This window comes from Glossina fuscipes, unplaced genomic scaffold (assembly GCF_014805625.2).
Source record: "Glossina fuscipes isolate IAEA_lab_2018 unplaced genomic scaffold, Yale_Gfus_2 43, whole genome shotgun sequence".
NCBI lineage: Eukaryota > Metazoa > Arthropoda > Insecta > Diptera > Glossinidae > Glossina > Glossina fuscipes.
Window position 1 is genome coordinate 1745920 of NW_023998427.1, and position 21864 is coordinate 1767783.

General features: G+C 32.7%; 4 protein-coding genes across 5 annotated transcripts; 2 read left to right on the forward strand and 2 right to left on the reverse strand.

The window, feature by feature from the left end:
* Positions 1-3350: 3350 nt before the first annotated feature.
* Positions 3351-6350, reverse strand: LOC119637155 (ATP-binding cassette sub-family F member 2). The gene is made up of 3 exons (XM_038033004.1): positions 6321-6350; positions 3816-5611; positions 3351-3752 (listed from the first exon to the last, which is right to left on the reverse strand). The coding sequence occupies exons 2-3, from the start codon at positions 5559-5561 to the stop codon at positions 3630-3632; spliced, it is 1869 nt and encodes a 622-aa protein (XP_037888932.1). The 5' UTR covers positions 5562-5611; positions 6321-6350; the 3' UTR covers positions 3351-3629.
* Positions 6351-9241: 2891 nt separating this feature from the next.
* On the forward strand, positions 9242-12545 carry LOC119637078 (uncharacterized protein F58A4.6). Its single transcript, XM_038032899.1, has 3 exons — positions 9242-9670; positions 11597-11711; positions 11775-12545. Exons 1-3 carry the CDS (start codon positions 9318-9320, stop codon positions 12081-12083), a joined length of 777 nt encoding a protein of 258 aa, XP_037888827.1. The 5' UTR covers positions 9242-9317; the 3' UTR covers positions 12084-12545.
* On the reverse strand, positions 12161-21730 carry LOC119637076 (bleomycin hydrolase). Of its 2 annotated transcripts, none has more exons than XM_038032896.1 (8): positions 21608-21730; positions 14237-14403; positions 13924-14169; positions 13705-13842; positions 13397-13645; positions 13103-13329; positions 12897-13017; positions 12161-12833 (listed from the first exon to the last, which is right to left on the reverse strand). In XM_038032896.1, the coding sequence occupies exons 1-8, from the start codon at positions 21711-21713 to the stop codon at positions 12618-12620; spliced, it is 1470 nt and encodes a 489-aa protein (XP_037888824.1). In that variant the 5' UTR covers positions 21714-21730; the 3' UTR covers positions 12161-12617. The 2 variants fall into 2 exon arrangements, with proteins under 2 accessions (XP_037888824.1, XP_037888825.1); XM_038032897.1 differs by lacking the exon at positions 21608-21730 and adding an exon at positions 18833-19082 and having other exon boundaries at positions 12618-12833.
* On the forward strand, positions 19950-21598 carry LOC119637077. Its single transcript, XM_038032898.1, has one exon. The coding sequence runs from the start codon at positions 20189-20191 to the stop codon at positions 21368-21370; it is 1182 nt and encodes a 393-aa protein (XP_037888826.1). The 5' UTR covers positions 19950-20188; the 3' UTR covers positions 21371-21598.
* Positions 21731-21864: the final 134 nt, after the last annotated feature.

A 21864-nucleotide genomic window follows, 5' to 3' on the forward strand; every position in this document is an offset into this window, starting at 1 on the left:
GAAAAAAACAAAAAAAAAATGTGTATTGAAACAAATTTAGTATAATTTCAAAAATAAACTTAAAAAACAAAGAAATTTCAAAACAAGTAATGTTGAAAAAAAATCACATGTTAACAGAGGCATGAAAACGCAATTGTTATTGTAGAAGTTTTAAACGAAATAATTTTTTTTTTTTTTAACATGAAATAACAGTTAATAAAAATAAAGCCAATAGTAATAAGAGAAAATAAATAAAGTGAAACCATATTAAAAAACCATTATATACAAATACTGATTGTTATACATTTTATAAATAAAAATTTCAAAAAAAAAGAGTTGGTTTTGTAAACTGGTTTGGAAAGTTGAATCAGAAAAAAAAATTTTTTTGCAAAATTTTAATATTGAGAAAAAAATAAATAAATAAAGTAAAATAAAATAAACAAATAAAAACCGTTGGAAATAAATTTAAATTTTAAAAAATTCAATTTGAAAGTTAACATTAAAAAATTAATAATTAAATCAAATATCGTTTAACGCAAAATAAAATTATATATAAATCTCAAAAAAGATAAATATTTTAACTTTTGAAATAATAATACCACTTAAAAAAATAAAATAGAAACCTTTTTGCAATATTAAAGTATATAACATATTATGTAACTTTAAAAAGTAACGATGTAATGTTAAAAAGTATATTACATAATATTGAACAAAGTATGTAATATTTAAAATGATTATAAAAAATTTAAAAATCAGTTGAATAAATTTTAAAGTTAAATAAACAAAATTCACAGACTCTGCAATGAATTTTCAGACCAGGTGTTTTCGAAATTGGTTCTTAAATCGTATCGACGTTGATCGTTCGATTCTAGCCGCATAAGCCTTCAAACTCATTAATTAATTCGATTTTATTTACTTTTTCAAACAAATTGTAGGAACACAATTTTTCGAAATTTCGCAAAAAATCGCATTATAAGGAATCACGAAGGGAAGTCCGCGAATTTTAATATACTGCAAATTGCTTCTAATCTTTTTATAGTTCTAGACGATACAATGAACTGCTCGAATTAATGGGAACGAAAAACTGAACCCTAAGACGTATTGAAGTTTCAGAAGAAGATTACAGCAACAATTTCGTAGCAGAAGTTTCTCAGGCATGTCTGCAAAGTGCAAAAAGAAACTCTTAGATTGTGGTTTTATCAGATGATTTCCCAAAGACAATGGTCTATCATTCTTGGCATGTAAAGGCAAGTTTTTCATTAGAACTCCTACAGGGGTTGGGGTAGAAAAATGATTCAAATTCGGTAGGATTAATCTTTACGCCAAATAATTGCTATGAATGCATTTTCGTGAAGAAGTATTGAAACTTAGAACTTGAAAACTTGAGAAAAAAAACATCATTTTTTCATTCTTCCCGATGAAAGCACACTACCGCAGATAGCGTGTTTAAGATACTGTAGCTAGTATGGGCCACTTGAAGTCTTCATCTTTTTACATCAAATCCCAAATGAGTCTTAACAATTTTCGTATGACAGTACCATTGGAGTTCTTGAAGAGCTCACAAGTAAAGCGTTGTGAAGATAGTTGATAGAAGATGTTTTCGTGTTAGATAAGATGGATCGTCATTGTGATGCCTTTCGCTTTGACGCTGAATTCGCTAAATAAACTCTGATCAAAACTCCACCGCGTGCAGTCTTCGCTTTATGCTTAGCTGCTGGTGGAAAACGCAGCAGTATCCGGGATTCCTATTAGCGCAATATTTATCGCGACCAATGCCATGATTTAACTCCTCTTCTCGTGGATCGTTCGCACCATTGTTCATAGATAGCGCATGACTGTCTATATGAATGGTCATACAGTTTAAATCTGCGCCGATACTGTCGAGTGTTTGAATTTGATTAACTGACAAAGCCATTCATATTGGTTGGGTTGAATGTGCATTAAATTTGTCAGCGCGGTAACAATGCAATGTGTGCGCAATATTTCCCCAACGTCGGTCGGAATTCAATTTTCAAAATATATTAGACATAATTATATTTATATTATATATTATATTTATGTATACATGTATAGGTAGGGTTATTATATTAATATATTGTTAACATAATAGATATATAATCGATAATCTGTCAGGTCTGGTTACGATAGTTTATTGAGTCAGATAATAACTTGTGCGCGGTTTTAATTATTACTCTTATTATATATAGTATTATATATAGTATTATATCTATATTTAACAATGGTGTAGGCCTACAGGGGATGCCCGCCATTTAAAACAATTGCCAACGCGTCTATCACGCTACCTCAATGGTGGTTTGGAAAACCGTGAATTGCCAATCGATTCGGCGAGAAATGTTGTTCCGATAGTAACAGTCAAATTTCAATATGTCCAGCAAATTGTATTGAAAGCTGGATTGAGTTGGCCTATCAAACTCGAACACATTGACACCTCATTTCCCGTTGCGATCGATTATATTGGCCACGTTTCAAGAAACGTTTACATTTTGTGAATTTGCTGCAAAAAACGGCACGTCCATCCAGCGTGGAATGTTCACAATTTTTATTTTATAGATGCTACAGGTAATAAATTAGAAAAATGTTAAGGATCGTTAAGCAACAAGTGTTATTACTAGCCCATCTACGGATGTAAATAGTGAGGACACATCCGACTTCCCCCAGTCTAATCGCCTCTGTTCAGACAAAACAAAAAGTTGATATGCTCAGTTTTTTGTGGAGAGACAATTCCATCACGTGACATTTGCCATAAAGCTGCTCTTAGTTGTCCCTGCACCCAAAAACAAAGAAAATCATTTTCAAGCCATGATGGAACAATTCGTTTTATATTTCATCCTAATATTTGTTACAGATCGGAATATCAAGTTTTTTAAATCTCCATTTTCTTGGTTTTAATACAAATTTAATAATAATAATATGCTAAAGAAAGCATTGTCAATAATTTATAATAAAAAGTGTCTATAGGACAAGTGAAATCTTCTCGAGATTTTCATTAAGCAAAAAAGGATGAAAAATGATATTAAAATTTAAATAATTTTTTTTGGGATACAATCATACGTGTAAGAATAGTTAAATATATATATATATACACACGGGTAATCATGCATCTATATATATCTATATATACATACATACATATATATATCTATATATACATACATACATACATATATATATCTATATATACATACATATATATATATATATATGGGTATATACGTATATATGTTAATTTATATCTTTTATTGCAGCTTTTACTAATTTTTATTATATAAGTATTATTAACCATAATGTGAGAGTGGATTTTTCGTTATTTTTATATTTTTTACCTTTTTTAATTTCTCTTTCTGCAACCGCTTTTGAATATGTTAAGATTTTTTCTCAGTTTATATATTTAAGTTTCACTAAATAAATTGTATTTTCGCTAGCTATGGATAGTATTGACGTTGTTATATCAAAATACCAATCATCACTCAATCAATTAAACATACATTCATTCAGGCAATTTTTGACATGCATTTAAAACAAAAACTATTTCCGTTATGGAAAATTTGAGCTCTTCTGCAAATCGATTTTTGTTTTCTTCTTTGTGTTATCATGGACTATTGTTGAGGTGAATCGTGTAGAGTAATTGTTTACTTCTTTTTCTGGGCATTATCGTTAGTGATTTTGCTCTTTAAGTGATCTTTGTAATCTAAAATATTGCCATTCCATTTGGTTACAGTTTCATTCTCACAAACCCAAATTTCTTCGGCCACCTAAAAAACAAGAAACTCATAAGATAAAATTATTTTTTTTATATAAATAATTCTCTCGCTCACCTGATTAATTAAGCGAAAATCGTGAGAAACTAATACCATGCCGCCATCAAAATCATTTATAGCATCAGCCAAGGCATCAATGGTTTCCATATCCAAGTGATTAGTAGGTTCATCTAACAATAACAAATGTGGTACTTGCCAGGCCAACCATGCAAATACAACGCGGCAACGTTGACCATCTGAGAGTTGACGTATTGGACAGACCTGTTGACGTCCTGTTAAGCCGTAGCGTCCTATAATTTTTCGCATCTCTTCTTTCTCTTTCACATCGGGAAAGGCACGCATCATATATTCTAAAGGACTGGCATCTAAATCAAGGAGCTCGTGCAAATGTTGATGATAACGTGCGATACGTAAATGCGAATTTTTACGTATCATACCAGAGGTCGGCACCAAGTCACCGTATAGTAACTTAAGCAAAGTGGACTTACCAGCACCGTTGGGACCTACCAATGCCAGACGCGTATCAAGATCAATGCCAAATTCCAAATTCTTATAAATCCAGGGAGTCGTATCACTGTAACGAAAACTAACGTTTTGCACCATAATTACTGGGGGCGGAATTTTGCCGCATGAAGGAAAGTAGAAATTGAGTGTTTTGTCATCCGATACTTTTTCTGTCAGACCTTGAGCCACCATTTTGGCTAATGTCTTTTCCTTTGACTGAGCTTGCCTAGCTAATTTAGCCGAACCATGTCCAAAGCGGGCTATATAGTTTTTCATATGAGCTATTTGATCTTGTTCCCAGTTATATTGTTTCATCTGATTTTCCAACAATTCCATATGGGTACGTACGAATGCTTCATAATTACCGGTATAGTATTTGAGGCGCTTCTTGGTCATGTGTATAATGTTTGTGCAGACACCATTGAGGAAGTCCTGCGAATGCGAGATCAGCACTAAAATACGTTTATATGTCTTTAGCTCCTCTTCTAGCCATACACAAGCATCTAAATCTAAGTGATTGGTCGGTTCGTCGAGCAACAACAAGTGTGGCTTAACAAATAAAGCTCGAGCTAAAGCAATGCGCATACGCCAGCCTCCCGAAAAATCTTTAGCTTGCTTCTGTTGCATACTTTTATCGAATCCCAGACCATGAAGGATACGAGCCGCTTTAGCTTCTGCCTGATCGGCTGCCATATCGTCTAAACGTTCATAAATATCAAGCAATTGCTCCTGGGCATCATCATCTTCACTCATTGCTAGTTCTTCGGCTAGTTTTTCCAATTTAATGCGTTCCTCATCTACTTCCATAACGCATTGTAAAGCTGTTTTCGAGCTGGCAGGTATTTCGCGAGTCAAATGAAAAATATCAATGTGTTCGGGTATAGGTACCTCCCGGTTACCCAACACTGCTAACAGCGAAGACTTACCACAACCATTAAGACCTATCAAACCATAACGGCGACCACAATTCAATTCTAACATAGTATCTTGCAATAGTTCAGAACCGAAAAATGTTATGGAAAAATTCGCAATTTTCACATCTCGCGACCGTGGATGCACCGCCAGCGAGCCAGTGCAAGAACGTGCTTCAGCTGAAATGCGTGCTTCTTCCTCTAATTTGGCGCACAATTTTTCCTCTTCAGTCATTTCGCGTGTTGGTTCGTTGGCATTACCGTTGACTGCTGCGCTGGAAGTGGAACCATTTGCCATCGCTTTTTTCGATGATGAAATCTGGGCGATTTTCTTATTACGTGCCTCTTTTTTGCGTTGGGCTTCACGTTTCTTAGCATCTGATGGCATTTTGTCTTAAATAAGCGATTTACTTTGTTATTGGATGATATAAAAATTTTCTGGAATATAAAATAATGAGTATACTGTAATATCAAGTTTGCTTAATAAAAACACATTTTCTAATCAGTTAATGTTCTCTTAACAAATGTGAAAAGAAGTGGAAGATATAAGGGTAGAATTCATATCATTGAAAAGAAATTAAGCAAATGAATGTAACGAATTTTTGACGCCTTGGACGTAATAAATATTTCATAGTGTGCTTATAGTACATCAAAATGAACATATCTCTTCTACGTTACTATGCTTAGCACATGTATGCAGCGAGGATTTATTTAGAAAAAACTTCAAGAGAAAACAAAGAAAAATATCCCATATTTTGCAGAATAAGTCTAGAAAAGTATAACCAACAGACAATGTTCATCTAAATACCCTGAGCAATTTCTCTGCATTGACCCTGAAAACAATGCTGTACTTTTTCCTTTTCTCTTGTCTAAAGCTAATATACACACATTGTAATTTCGTAATTTTGTGTTTCACTGAGAGAAAATGGAGGAAATACTTTTGTCTTGCAGCAAAAACAGAAATACAAAACTTCTTTACTGCATAATATGACTCACAACTGCACAAGGCTTTTTACCTTTCTTGCCGAAAAATTGTCTCAAGACATAAAAAACTTTCACGTGTTAAATGAACCACTGATTAACGCCTACTGTCATAATTAGCATTGCAGATGGATTGCGAATTTTTCGTGAATTTTTCTACACTTACCGGAAAATTGACTAAATTATTTCAAAAATTTCTTTCAATATTTTTATATTTTTTTGTTATATTAGAAATATCAAATAAATTTCGAAAGCATCTGTAAAATTGATATAAAATTCTTTCTGTGAATTTGCAAATTCTACTAATAGAGACAACTCTGCAAAAGTGAGTGCGTTCAATGTTGCGCTCTATCATCAGAAATAGTATATCTATTTTTTTTTAATGTGAAAATAACAACTTAGAAGGAAATTCAAAATAATGATATTTACTGCGAAGAGAGGAAAATTCAGGTTGATAAAAACATCAGCTGTGCTATATATACCTTAAGAAATGTTTCCATTCATAATGTATCGCTTTTCGGAATATAATGTGGCTAGTGATAAAGAACGTTAAAAAAATTTCTAAAGAAAGTTATAAACTTTCAGTAATAGGCGGTTTGGAAAGTTTTCAAGGCTTTTCAGCCATATTTCACTTTCATTCGATGCTTCAACTAAATATCATTTATTCGTTTATCATTGGATCCCAGAACATTTACAATTTATGCAAATATTTTGAATATGTGAGTAAAGGATGTAAAACTAGATGTTGGGTTAATTACTTGGCATTTACTTCTGGAGGTAATGATTGTGCTGCGTCATTCGTTTTTTAGTTGATTAAATAGCATTTTCGTTTGCTGACCTCAGAGAGAAAAAATTATAGTAACAGTTCATTGACTTTTTCCAAGTTCTTTTATTTTATTTAATTTTATTAAAATTTTTAATATTAATTTCTCCTGTTTATGAAAGTTTCATTTTTTTTCGTTTTTGCTCCCTTAGAATAAATACATTTAGATGTTTGTGTCATCTCCAGCTGGTTTCATTTTAGTTTGGTTTTTGTCCAAAATCATATACGCAGGAAAACGAAACGAAAAACTGTAATTTTATTTCTAAATTTCAATATATTTAAAATGTTTATTTAACTTCTTAACCAAAAAGTACGAAACCAGTTCAGGCTTTTTGATTAACAAATATTTTGTAAGCTCCAGATAATCTAAGTGCAATAAATACAAGCTACAGCTATATATAACATATGAAATGCTTTCTCTAAATGTTTCCTTCTATAATTTACTCCTTTACCTTTTTGGCTTTTCATTAATTGCAAATTCATACCTTCCAATATTTATACGAAATTTGTACGTAAATAAGTAATGATTTTTCTTATTTTTAATCTTGTGGGCTAGGAGCTTAAAGGCACCTTAACATCCAAAGATAGTTTATGCAATAAGCTTTCTTGATATTCCCAGGTCTGGGGGAGACATTTGATTGTTATATTTTTCACAAAGTGGGAGATAAATATAGTTTATAAATGTTTACACACATTGACTATACATGTTATTACGTGCACATAATTGGATGTTCAATGATTAATGAACTTTATTAGAATTAAGAAAAGTGTAATCCGCCTGAGTGGCCGAGTAGACAAGAGTCTCGAGTAGCAACTCAATGGTCGTGGGTTCAAATCTCAAATTCCGTAGAGATTTTAATAAAGCCGAAAGCCTTAGATGCTAGTGCTTTAAGATTTTAGTTTTAGAATTTATTCTCTGGGTAAATTTATAATGATAATAATAATAATAATAATAAGAAAAGTGAGTACTCAAGTATAACAAAAAAAAAATAGTGCGTGAATTCAACAACGCAATGCTTAGCAATACTCCAAAATAAACTGTAATTTAAAAATTGTAAATGTTACTGTAAACTTATAAATCTATAATCCGCCTGAGTAGCCGAAGGCAACGAATCTCGACTAGCAAGTCAATGGTCGTGGGTTCGAATCTCAAGTGCGGTAGAGTTTTAAAAAAAGATGCTGGTGCCTTTCAGAGTTTGGTCTTAGAATTTAATTCTCTGGCGAAATTAATAATAATAAAAATAATATAAATCTATAAATTAAATTTGTGTTTCACCCAGACACTAATATTTCCAAATATGGGGCAGACATTTAATATATAAATTTATATATTTTATTTCACCTTATTTATATATATTTGTTTAAGCGTATATTATATATAATTTACAAAGCTATAAAATTCATAAAATTAATTACTCCCCGAGATGGGGGAATATAATCAAAGCTTCATCGTGTTAACCTCCTATGAGTTCCAACAACGAACGATAAGTGGAATTAATTTTGCACTGATAGGGAATATAAAAATTTTACACTATCTCTAGTCTACTTGTTTGAGTTTTAAAAAGGCAAGCACAAATTTAATAATGGTTAATAAAACCAGTTTATTGTTTAATTCTTGTTGGATCTTCAACTTTATTCATCTGCAAAAATATTCTGTTTGGATCCTCAGCAAATACACTGCATTGGGGAAGTCTATGATTTACACGAGCTTAAGTCAAGTTTGAGTTTCTCAAATACTTTTGGACGAAAGTAAAATAAGAGACACATGACATACGGACGTTAGAATTTGTGGCTTAGCTTGTAGGTAAATTTCTCCTGTTTAAAGTTCATCACACGTACCTTTTAACTAATGTATTAACATTTAATGTATTACATTTATAAACTTATAGTCTAGGAAAGTTTTATTTGTCCAAACAGATTGTTTCACAGGTCCTGATGTTAGTGACTATATGCCACGGATGCGCATCTTACTACTTTAAACAAAGATGCTAGATATTCTCTAAGGATTTCAATTTTTTTTCCGCTAAATATGAGCAAAATTTTTCTTTTGAATATCAGTTAAGACATTTACAGTAGGTCAAGTCAGATCGGGGTAAGCTCTCTGCATTCTACTATTCTGGTCCGCCTATGTCGCATTCATAGGAATTCATAGCAATCGCTTCATTTCCTTCACGATAAATTGACGATATATTTACTTGATATCTCGTCCCGTTAGGGTTTGTTTTTTTCATATTTAAAAATGTCAAATGTATCAGCTGTGCAAGTCGAATATTGTCAGTTTTTCTTGTTGTTGTTATAATTGAAAAACAAAACAAAAATAATTTGTACCTCTGCAGTGTAATGGTTTTAATTATTTGCATTAGCGATTACTGTGGACGGAAAACGTATTCCCAAATTTCTGCGGACTCAAGCGATAAAGCCGATATTGTATACAAATATGAAACACTGGGAATATGTCAGTCTTATTCGATGACTAAAGAGAATGATTCGATGAACAGTTGTTTCAGTCAGCGACGCCTAGTGAGACGCTTTAAAACCGAAGTGGACGGCGTTAAGTATTTTTATTTGCATAAGGAATTAGTACAATTTACAGAATATCGAAAGATATTATATACTCATTTAGCTACGAATGGAGTTCAGCTGCTTTATTTACAAATTGCACAGCCATCAAAGCAAATTATTGATTGGAAATGGTGGGTATATATTGAGCTTAAAATTTGATATTACATGCTGTAGTTTTGTTGTTACGTGTTGTAGGAATAGCCGAGTTTTGTTGTTACATTTTACAATTTTGTTTACTTTCAATTCTGCACGTGTTTTTAATAACAACAATCAAACGAAGCTTTTAGTGAAAGCACCTTGTACAAGTTCTACTCATGCTTGCGCAAGTAATTTATTGGATAGGCATGGACAATTTTTCTCCTTTTTTGTACAGGTATTATATATTTATACTCCTTTCATATTCTCAACGTACGTACTAGCGAAGGCATGTTCTTCGATCGATTTGGCATATTCTCAAGAAATTCCAATGGTCCTGGCAAATTTGAGATCGGTACCTTCATTCATGCGTTCAGAAGAATTTTTACAGCAGACATTGTACCAAATTTGATGCTGGGGGAGCAAAAAAGAATAATTTTAACATTTCGGAAAGGTGGATATGGTTACCGTAATCCATAAAGATCATAAACTCTCTTCCATTTATTATACGACTTTTAAAATGAACACATTTTGCCACGAGCGAACGTTTATGGGATGTGACGAACGAAACGAAGACACAATCGTATACTTTCCCTTACTCGGCGGTTACGAGTATAAAAGAGAAGTAATTCACAAACTTTAATGTTCCGAACTTTGCACGTGTATGCAATTAATACTTTTTATAATCATTGCAAGCTGTCCGTACATACACGTACCGATGATTAGTGCAAGATTCGGGGCGATTGTAGTTTTCTAATTTCTTAAAATTTATTAAAAATACTTTAAATTTTCTTCAAATATACATATGCAGTAAGCTTCAAAGACAAATTCCAAACCGATTTAATAATGTCTATCCGTCCGTCCTTCTATGTAATTCCGTGCTAACACCTATCCTGATCGCAAAAATGAAGCTAGCTATATTAAATTTGGCGAAAACATAGGAAGTTGTTTCACGCAGACCGATGTTAAGAATGGAACAAGTTGGTCCAATATAGATTGAGAACACTTTCCTTTCTTTGAAATTAAAAAAATGTTGCGAATTTGCAGCCGATATCTTCATTTTTGCAAGCGGGAGAATGCTTACCATGGGTACTATCGAGTTGGGTGGACAAACGGATCGACATGCTTAAGTGCATTCCGAATTTGAAACTGGCTAAGAATTTGCATATATTTAAGGGATTCTTCCAGCTTGCTTCTGCGCGCTATAAAGGTCTTGAAAAAAAAAAAACAAATTTTCATAAATTATATTAGGTCGAGGCTTAAATAACTTGCGCTTTTTCAGCAGGCATTTACTCATGTTATTTTTTCGGCTGTTGCCTTCTTGAAATGCCCAAAGCATTACACGTCGAATATACGCTTCTTGACTCTCCATTTCAGAGGTTAAGAAAAACCGTTGTAACCATGTAAAATAAGTACTATACGTTCTGCACAATCTAGAATTGCTGAGTATGATACACAAGGAATTCGCAATGTATTCAAGCATGCATATATGTGGTTAGTAGTCATTTGTAAATGGTATTTTGATCATAATTCATGCAAGTGTGATTAGTAGCCATTTGTATATAGTATTAGTGTGGTTAGTAACATGCACCACATGAAACTGTTGACAGAAGACTAACTGAATCCTCCTCGTTTATATAGTGACAACAAAAACTTGTTTGTTTCCATGACTTGTAGTGGGGTCAATATCAACAGTAGATTCTACCTGCCTGCATCGGAAGTTATTTATGACTGAACCTAATAATATTGTTATGTCATAATAATATAGTTATGGTCAACTGACACAAACATTATATTTAAAACATGTCCAAGAAAAAAATGATTTCTTTAAATTTTTAATTGGAGAGTTTTTTCTGCAACAGGGAAAGAAACAAGAAATCTATGGTGCATTTAGTCATTGACGTTTGTATATATATTTAAAGGAACGCGATGTTAACTCGAAAATTGTACGAAAAAGTTGAAACCGATTACTTAATGTCCTGGCTGTCAACATTGGGTGGTGGATTTTCAGCTTTGGGTGAACAATTCTCTAGATGTGTAAGTCATTGTCTGCGTATAATAAGAAATAATTGAAAGTATTAGAAAACACTCTTTCTCCAGGCTGAGGTAGCGGGAAAAATCTCAATGAGACAACTCTACATTGGTATACATTTAGGAGATCCTTTCTTGCAAGCACGTTGTAAACTCTATTACAGCGTATCTCTATTGCAAATAGGAAAGCTAAGGTCCGCCAAGTACATAATCAGGAAACAGTATCATTTTGCTGTATTCCATAAGGACGTTGATGGACGTTTGCTAAAAATGTGCAAGGGCATCTGGCAGCGACTGCAATATGAATACGGTTTAAAACTTAAAAAGAAACGCCAACGAGAAAGTCTACTTAGAGACGAGGGCGCCGGTGACAAGTGAAAAAAATTCCTCGACGACTAAATTTAGATTCATATATCTTACTTTGACAAAAAAAAAAAAGAAAAGAAAATCATCACTCTTTATAGTTGGGTTATATATTTGAAATCAAGATAATAAAAAAAAGGAAAAACATTTCGTTAATATTGTCAAACAAAAAGGGGAAGAATACATAATTTTGTTTTCTTGGTTGCTAGGTTCACTAGTCCAAATCTTTAAGGATATTGCGTCCTTTGCATGTGCACGTTCTTTTATTCCTTTAGCGATATTTTAAATTATTTATGTTTTACAGCGAATGCATAACGTTACACGTATACGTATGAATGTATAAATGTACATACGTACAACCAAGGCGTGCACACGAAAATTTTATGGGTTACAAACTAAAGTGAATGATTTCCATAAGTTTGTTAATTACATTAATTACAAAAAGAAAAACAAAAAAAAAAAAAAAAAAAAAAAAAAGTAGAAGTTAAAACACTGATGTGATCATACATGTAAAAAAAGTCGCAAAAGAGATGAGACGGTATTCATGATCTACTGTGCCAACGTGCCCATAGGATCCCAGGCCGGTAATACAATGGGATCCATTTCAAATACACGCATTACGTCTTCGGGCACAAATTTTTTGTCAACAACTACTTCAAATCCGAAATCTTTGAACCAGTCAGCCGTCATAACTAAGTAGCCCTTTTCACCTCGTTCCTCACCCCAAGAATTTTCCACTCGCAACTTCTTCGGGGATCCATTTTCCTGAAAACGATAATACTCAGTTCAAATATTCTTTCAATGTGTTGCGGTCTTTGTGCAACTTACGTCTAGTGAAACCGCCGTAAATAACATTGCGTGAGTCATGGAAGATTCACCATAAATAAGACGATCGGCTTTGCAGAGTGTTTTTTGAATGTCTACATCGAAAACCAGTTTAAAATCATGTCTGCGGAATGTCAAAGCAAAAAAAGCAAGATATTGGGATAAATATAGTAATAATATTAATAATAGTGAAATTTTAATTAATTTACATATTTAAATCCTCTATGCCTTGCTTGGGGGCAAATCGTTTGCTCACTTCACAACCGAACCATACTGCCTCCCCAGACTTAAGACTAGCAGTCACCATGTTTAATAATAATTCCACCGGTTGGTTATTATATAGCACAGGACGCCCACCAATTACGTTACCCAAACAATCCACAGTATACGCTTGACTATAAGGATTCGAAATTCTAGGATCCGTAACCAAGCAGACCTATCCGATTAAATTAATTTCGATTAGCTACAACGTATTTGAATGCTTAAAAAGTAGACTTATTTACTTTATCCTCGACGTTGAAGATGGGTTTCACCATAGTATTATAAAACTCTACTGGTTTTATAGGACCAACTGAATGATAAGCTTTGGCTTTATCATAATATTCCCAAGTGAATTTCTCGGCAGGTATGCCCAAACAGATGCCAACGACTTTGTAGATTTCTGCCATAATATTGTTAATTTTATCATTTATCTCCTCGTCGCTCGGATTAGTGTCCATAAGATTGCGCAAAACTTTGGCATACTCACGTAGCTAAGAGGAACAAGACCATACTTTTATTTTAAATAATTTCAAACTCCAAACAAGCTCACCTTGCTTCTTAAAACCGCATTCATATGTTGGCTGGCTTCGGAAGTAAAACTTTCCGGAAAAGATTTCTTTGGCATCAAGCCATGTTTTGTTATTAAATTGACCAACATATCCCATTGGCCACCATCCGAGGTGGGATCCTTAAAAGAAAAAAAAAAAGAAAAAAAAAAAAAATGCAAATTTATTTATGAAATTATCCCTTGGTATCCTCATAAACGTACGGTTAATAAGAATGAAACCAAACGGCCATCGACTTTCTCGCCACGTCTCGAAGTATTGACAATGTTGTTCAAAAAGTAATTGCATCTTTCAATTTTGTCCCAATAAAAGAGGTAAGATTGTGAAAACTCAAACTCATCCAAATTGTATTCCTTCATAAACGGTAAACGTATGCAATTTAACGCTGCAAATAACCAACATCTGCCAGAATTTTTCTGATTTGTAACTGGTTTGCCTTCCATCTCAACCTATTGAAGAAAAACAAAAAAGGTTAACCTCTTTGGATCGCATAACCAAGATTCCAAATGAACAAACCTTATAGGTGAACACATGATTGATGCTTTCTATAGTTTTGCGCGATAAGCAAACATCGAATGGATCGAAACGTGAACACACATTCTGGGCCAATACATTTTTTGGTTCTTCGTAGAAATTTTTACGCCATTTATCCAACTTTTCTTGAGTAATAGCTGTAGAGCAAGCTAGAAATAACAAAGGTGATCCAGTTGAGTATACAGAATTCTGTCCCATACCGAATATGCTTCTGACTAATTTATGAGACGATAGAAATTGGCGTCGGGTAGGACTAGCTGCTGCACAATAGAAGCAACTCACTGTAAATGTTTATAAAAATCTATACTTGGTGTATAAGCCCTCCAACAAAAGCAAGCATTTCTTGGCACAAAAAAAAAAAAAAAAAAACAAAAAAATTGTTGAAAAACGTACATCATCGATAAATGTGAATGCAGCAGCAAACAACAATAAAAATAATGAATGCAATGAAGAATATGTCTGTTGATTTTAATGGTTCTCCGATCATAACCACAATTAATTAAGACGCCGCAAATTGAATCTGTGTCAACCTCTCTTAACGATCACATACATATGTTAATTATAAACCGCAATTCGAACTCAATTTCATGCTTTTGCTTATAAGTGGGCGTCTTTTAAATGATTTCTTTGTGTTTGCAATTATTGAATTAAATATTAAATTTAATATTTCAGATGATTGCAATGTATAGAAATTATGAATGAAATATATATAATTCTTGAGCGATGTGAATAACGGATTTCAATTTCTCTCACCTCAAGTTACAAAAATCAGTTAAATTACGCAAATCAAGGATTCTCTCATCATTTTAAAAAGGCTATATATATATATATATATATATATATATATATATATATATATATATCAGTAGAAGCTCCTTATTCTCGCTTCCTTTATTCGCGGTTTCACTATTCGGGGATTTTTTGTGACTGGTTCCGGAATTGTTTTGTTTCTGAAATTGAAACTTATTTAAAAAAAAAACAGAATTTAGACTTTAAAGCACTTCTAGTCTTGGACAATGCACCAGGTCATCCTCGCGAACTTGAAACTATGCATCCAAACATAAAGGTGACATTTTTAACTCCAACACGATGGCTTTGCTTCAACCTATGGGCCAAGGAATAATCCAGGCCTTTAAGCTCTTATTACATTAAATGAACCTTCAAAATTATATTGGATAATATGGAATGTAATCCTGATATGGATGTTATGGAATGCAGGAAGAAATTTGACGTAGCAAAATGCATCGTAAACATAAAAGAATCATTGGAAGAACTGAAGCCACACACATTGAAGTCATGCCGGAAAAAACTGTGGCCTGCTCTGACTGCGGGAAATGACGAAGAATCTGCGAGAGGAGTTCAAACCTTGACTGCAAACATAGCCGAAATCGCGAATGGAATAGGACGAGATGGGTTCAAACAGAGAGAATCAAGTGATATTCAGGAATTGCTTGAATCGCAAGATAAAGATTTGACTGAAACCGACTTGGAGGAAGTGTTAAATTCACCGCCTATTGAAGAAGAGGCTCCAACAAGCACTGGAAACGTGACATTTATTTTGGAAAAGTTTTAGTGAAGGCAAATAATGAGCTTGGCGATTTCTTTTTGAACATTGATCCGTTTATGGAACGAAGTCTTTTTTTTTTGAGAGGCAAATTGCTAATGCGACTGCTGCGTGTGAACTTTCAAAAACTGTCAAGCAAGAGAAACTTACAAAATTCTTCAAACCATTGCCTAAGCCTTAAGATAATTATTCAAAATGTTCAAAAAGTTCAATTAAATTGATTTTTTTATATATTTGATTTTTATTTTATTTTGTCACCTAGGAACGTATCCCCTATAATCCCATATAAATTACCACTCCGTATTCACGGTTTCTGTATTCGCGGCATTTTTATGGAACGTATACCTCGCGAATAAGGAGCTTTTACTGTATATAAATAAGACGGAATACGTAATTATTGCGTAAAAACATGATAACAAATGAGTGAATGTTTGACCCATATCAGCTTCAAATATCGTAAATAACTTAATGACTGTATGCAAATTTGATTGCCTTTCGTTTTTTTTTCTCAGGGCAAAACTTTCGTGGAGCAATAGTCTATTTACTCATTTCACATTGCACAAGTTTATATATAAAATGAGGCAGGCATTTATCTAAGATGTTCAATTTCTAAGTTTCCTACTTGAAATTCAATTTTCAATTAATTCCGTTTAAAATTAGCCGTTTAAATTCTAGGAATTTTCATCGAATTTAGCAGTTCATTTTAATTAATTATCGTCACGTTTCCACAAAATTTATTATGCCAGTTGTTTATAATGAGTTTTGTGTAAACATATCCGTGAAATTTCCATTGTCTACAGCAGAGCAGCTGTTAGAAATAGTGATCATACGAATAACAGTAATAGACATTTTTTTCATCAAGCGTTATTTCTATTACGCATATAACGGACGTGTAGATATTTTTTCAGAAATTTTGCCTATCAAATTTTTGCCTATACATTTTTATTCCCCTATCAAGATGTCAAGATGATATCACGCTTTGCCTTTTCATTTGCAACAGCGAGAGACACTTCGACATCAAACGTCAATAACGTATATATATTTTTGATCATTGATTGACGATATTCTGTGTCTATGTAACGCTTATAGCAGCTAATGGATACAGCCTATTGGCTAAATAGCAGTATATGATCTAGACATTTGTAAAAGCATTACGCAAGGACATTTAAAAGCTCAATGTAAATGTGATTCGGTCCGTTCCTTCATACGATGGTATATTGTTAAAGAAATCACTTTAAGGCAAACGTAACATTTTTACTTGCTAAGTTATTGTTACGTCTTTTATTGAACTTATATTCCTTACATCACGTTCCATTGAACGTATATAATGCAATGCTTTAAAAACGATAATTTCGTTGAGAGAGATAAACGAAATCGTAATTAATCGACGAAGACTGAAAATCATAAATTATTTTAGATGAAAATTGTGCTTCGCCATGTTACTGCGCAAACAATCCCCAATTATTTGAATACAATAGTGAAGGAAATTAAAGTAGAAAAGCAAGCAAGTTCTGTTAACCCTGTATGAATGAAATGGAATATTTATTGTTTTTTGTTTAAATTCTAGGCTTCTTAGTTTTTTCAGGTTGATCATGGCTATTCTTCCGTGATTAATCATATATCCATGGGTAATTACTTAATCATTGGAGTGGATATCTGGTATAGATCGTAAATTATTGATGTTTCGAAATATTGTTAAGATATTGGTCACATATAATTAACGGCTAGATGCAAAACTTCTACTTATTGTTTAGAATAAGAAATACGTGCAATAAGTTTCATCTGGTTTGATTGTTGCATTCGCAATGCGCTTATCTCCCGTAGATCACTAGAAGGTCCCTACTTTTACGGATAAAAACGCTTGGTTTGTACTGAAGGCGGAATGGACGAACTGAATGCGAAAAACCATATCACACCCACCTATATCTCTTTAGGATTGTGTTTGATATTATTTAAAGAAAGATCCTCCAAATCATCGAATAATTTGCTGCTCCGAGGCCTCTATTGTTTCAAAATATCTTTTTTTTCTTTTTATATTCGAAAATTATCAAAAAGTTTTGACAGGTAAAGAGTCAACGGTAAATATTTTGAAGCATTTTGAAAAATTTACTGTAGATGTGTGACGAATAAATTGGAAAGTGCTGAAAAGAGTCAATTGATCTTCGAAGAACAGATAATGAGGAAGAATAAGGAAGTTATCAAAAAATCAAGCAAAAATGGCGAAAACATCGACTTATTCAAATGAGTGGGCATAACAATAAAGAAAAACAAACATTTTTTTAACTTTACTCTTGTTTACCATTTTCGCTCCCACAAACTTTTCAACTAGGTTTACATTATTATATATTTTATAAAATTTTAAATATTACGAATTTAAAATTAAAAACTTACAGAGTTTTTGCACTAATTTTATCTTCATACTATGGACATAACATAAAAACGGAATTACAAGATTTTTTTTTATCATAAAAATGCTCAATCGAGCTAATTTTAACCAATCAAAATATGTAGCAACAGCTATGGCTTTCGAAGTGTCTGTATGTATGCATACATAAACTTTTTATCTCTACACACATAAATTGCTGGACCGATAATAAAAATATTCCAACAAAACTTCCCATTAATTAATCTAATTTCTCAAGAAACTCGAGATATTCATGCATCAATATATGTATACACGCACACAATTACAAAAGTTTAACTGTATATGACAATATTATTGTTCATTGCTGCAATGGCTTCTTTCTTGACACATTTGCTGCTAGTGGAATGACAGCAAAATACATAAAAAAAGAGAAGGAAAAAAGGCAACTTCGAAATTCGTGCAAAAAGATAACGACTGGTAAAAGTATTGGGAAATAACAAAGCAAATTGGCGTATATGGGTGAAATTTTCATTTTCAACATGAAAGATATAGAAGAAAAAAAGAAATAAGCCATTGGAAAAATGAGACGATAAATTTTGCCACTTTTTATCTCGTAATCATATAGCTGCGCCCTTAATTATTAACTTACACATGCTTATTACTTTTCGTTCTTTGCGATTATTTTTTGTTTTGCAATATTTGAGGTATTTTTGATTTTGTACTTAATTTTTATTACAAAATACACAATAAACTGATTTCTTAAATTACTGAGACGAACAAATTATCAGCAGGATTATAACATATAAATTTGGAATTTAGTTCACCAAGTTTACAAGAAAGAACTATTTGCACTTTGTTCAATACGTTTATATGAAGTCTTAGTTAATTTTTGATCGAGTGTTACCATATGTTACCCAAAATCTTAGGGATACATATACAGTAATGAAAAAGAAACTGATAACGTAGTGAATGCACAATTAAATAATCATAGTGGTTAAATTGAAAACTAATGCACTTGTATGTTAGTTACTTATCCGTTTTTTGTGATAGTCGCTAACATTGCAAAAAAAAGCAAACAACTTCCCATATGTTGAATAGAGGTGATAACAAATTGGAACAAAAGTAAAAGGGAACAAATCATACCTTGTTGAATTAATTTACATTTTTCTTCCAATTCTATTTCGCCGTGTAACAAAGGTATGTATATGTGTTCTTCGCAGTATTGTGTATTATTAATTACTAATATTTTTAACCTTTTCTTTGGAGTAATATGAATAACACTTTAAGAGTAATTCAAAAATCAAACTACTGAGCTTAAAACTTATTCACTTATCATTCAAATATTTTTCCTTTTATCACTTAAAGCGCTTTCATCTTTTAATATTTCTTGCAATTTACTGTAGCCACATCGGCTGTTGTGGATACCTCTTGTTCTTAAAAAAAAAAAAAAAAAAAAACGATTATCTTTTTGAACACTTCTAAACTGTTACCTTTATGTTGTTCGAGAGAAGTCGAAAGGTTAATGCCTATATGTATAGTTTTTTATTTATTCAAAGGAGAGATTTGCACGTACACGTATATAATTCACGGATAAAATTTATACATTGTGGTGTCTATAGACAATTTTCTAATAAACCCCTTGAAATAAATGATTGATCGACGATAAGGTTACGACTCAGATTTCCGTAGCAATTTAGCATTAATTGAACGCCCCGGGCAAGATTTCATTGACATAAGAGCCAAGAGAGTTTTGAGAGTTAAAATACTACTACGGTTAAAACGGAATAACAATATTTGATATCACTGTATAACCTCACTCGCTAGAAGCTAAAATTGTAAAAAATTTACTACAGATTACACTAAGTTGCCAGATTGAAAGAAGCGAGCAGCCCACGTATTCTATCTAAATTTCTAAGAAAAATATCTTTGGTAATTAATTAATTAAACAAAATAAACTTTTAAATTTGGTCCAAGTAAAATTGTGCTTAAAGTTATTTGCTTGTGCATGTCTCGCTTTCATATCGCAATAGAGGTGCGCAGTCGCATATCCTGTGCAAATGTGTTTATCCAATTTGCCCAGCGTTTGAGTTGTGCAGAATCCTTAAAACTCAGCCTGGATAAGGAAAAGATTACCTTCAATCATCCTACTTTTCATTGTGACATTCTTCTTAGCCAGCATTTTAACATGGTCACTGATAGCTTAATCAATCTAAAAGTGGATGAAGACAATGCCGCCTTCAGAATGAGCATAAAATGCATTCATATGGAAGATAAATGGCCTAGTGACGAAACCTATTGGAAAGAAATCGATTTGTTACCTCAAGTAGAAGAAAATCAAGAAGTTTCTCTTCGGTGCAGTAATTGTGATTTCGTTTTATGTCCTAAGCAAGCTTATAACCGAGTAAGGGCCTATCCATCCAGTTCAATGGAACTAAGTGATTTTTTTTGCCATCATCGAGCGGATTTTGGCGAAGTTTTGATTCCGCAAATTCAAGATCTTTTCTACGGTTTCGAGTGCATTATATTAAATAGAGAAAGTCTGCAAGGCATGATACGTATAAAAGAAACCCACATATATTGCAAAAGATGTTTAAAATTTATAGGTGAAACACTGTTTCGAGATAAAGCTGCTAAATTATGGTCAGATGCCTTTACCATTAATGGGGCAGGCTCATGTAGAAATATTTTCCCATTAAATAATCTTAACAATATTCAAAGGCTAATGTTTAAAATCGTACGAGAATCCACTTCCACAATGCCACTATATGGGAACGTTCATTTTGTGAAAGTTGTCTTGGAAAGCAAATTCCCTAACAGAAAAAATAAGTACTTATTATTGCATATGCTTGAAAAGCATTTAACAATTTTAAGAGGAGGTAAGAGTGAGCAGGCTAATAGCAGCTTGACTCATCAGAAATTTTCTCAAATCGATTTAATACCGTATAGAGCGTTTAAACTACTATATAGATTAATTAATTGTGACCAAGACTGTCAACAGGACGACAGATCACATATCCAACCGTTGTTAATGTATTGGCAGAAAGATATCAATATTCTCAGTTTAAAGATATCTCCTTATCTGTTTAGTGAATTATTAGATGAATTAGAACGGAATACTTTACTTTTGCCGAAAATGTATCGTGAAAGTACCGATGAATTCCTTTCCAGTTACTTGTTCTACAATTAAGTCTGATAATCTTTAGAGCTTTTTTGCATTGACTTATGTATTTATTAAGGTTTAAAGAACCAACAATAAAAGTTCTTTGGAGTGAACGAGAATACAATAAGACTGTTCATATATATAAACGGTTATATACTCAAACATATATGTATATATATATAAATAATTTTGAAAAACTTAACATCGTAAATAACTTAAATAAATGGAGATTTACTTAATGAAAAGTTAGTTCGTTGGACTTACATTCTGGGTGCGGCTTCAATATCGTTGATTTCTTAAGCTTCGCGACAGATTTTGTAATGGATGTTTCCATATCTGCTGCATTTTGCAACATGTCGGGACCATCCATCGCGTATCTGCGAAGGAAAAGCGGAGGTCTTGGTTGCAAGAGGTTATAAAATTGACCGGTTTTACGGGAAACTTTGAACGACGAAATGGTGTTAACCGAGAATTAATCGCCAAGTGTTCAGAAATATTTACAGAAAAAATTTATACAAAGA

Excerpts from the sequence above, each read along its gene's own strand:
- LOC119637155 (XM_038033004.1), bottom strand. The coding sequence starts at position 5,561 with ATGCCATCAGATGCTAAGAAACGTGAAGCCCAACGCAAAAAAGAGGCA. Across the intron at positions 3,753-3,815 it reads ATTTTCGCTTAATTAATCAG|GTGGCCGAAGAAATTTGGGT; the intron begins GTGAGCGAGAGA and ends CTTGTTTTTTAG.
- LOC119637078 (XM_038032899.1), top strand. The coding sequence starts at position 9,318 with ATGGTTTTAATTATTTGCATTAGCGATTACTGTGGACGGAAAACGTAT. Across the intron at positions 9,671-11,596 it reads CAAATTATTGATTGGAAATG|GAACGCGATGTTAACTCGAA; the intron begins GTGGGTATATAT and ends ATATATTTAAAG. Across the intron at positions 11,712-11,774 it reads GTGAACAATTCTCTAGATGT|GCTGAGGTAGCGGGAAAAAT; the intron begins GTAAGTCATTGT and ends CTCTTTCTCCAG.
- LOC119637077 (XM_038032898.1), top strand. The coding sequence starts at position 20,189 with ATGTCTCGCTTTCATATCGCAATAGAGGTGCGCAGTCGCATATCCTGT.
- LOC119637076 (XM_038032896.1), bottom strand. The coding sequence starts at position 21,713 with ATGGATGGTCCCGACATGTTGCAAAATGCAGCAGATATGGAAACATCC. Across the intron at positions 14,404-21,607 it reads ATTGAAGCCGCACCCAGAAT|CTTGCTCTACAGCTATTACT; the intron begins GTAAGTCCAACG and ends TGTTATTTCTAG. Across the intron at positions 13,843-13,923 it reads TGGTTTCATTCTTATTAACC|GATCCCACCTCGGATGGTGG; the intron begins GTACGTTTATGA and ends TTTTCTTTTAAG.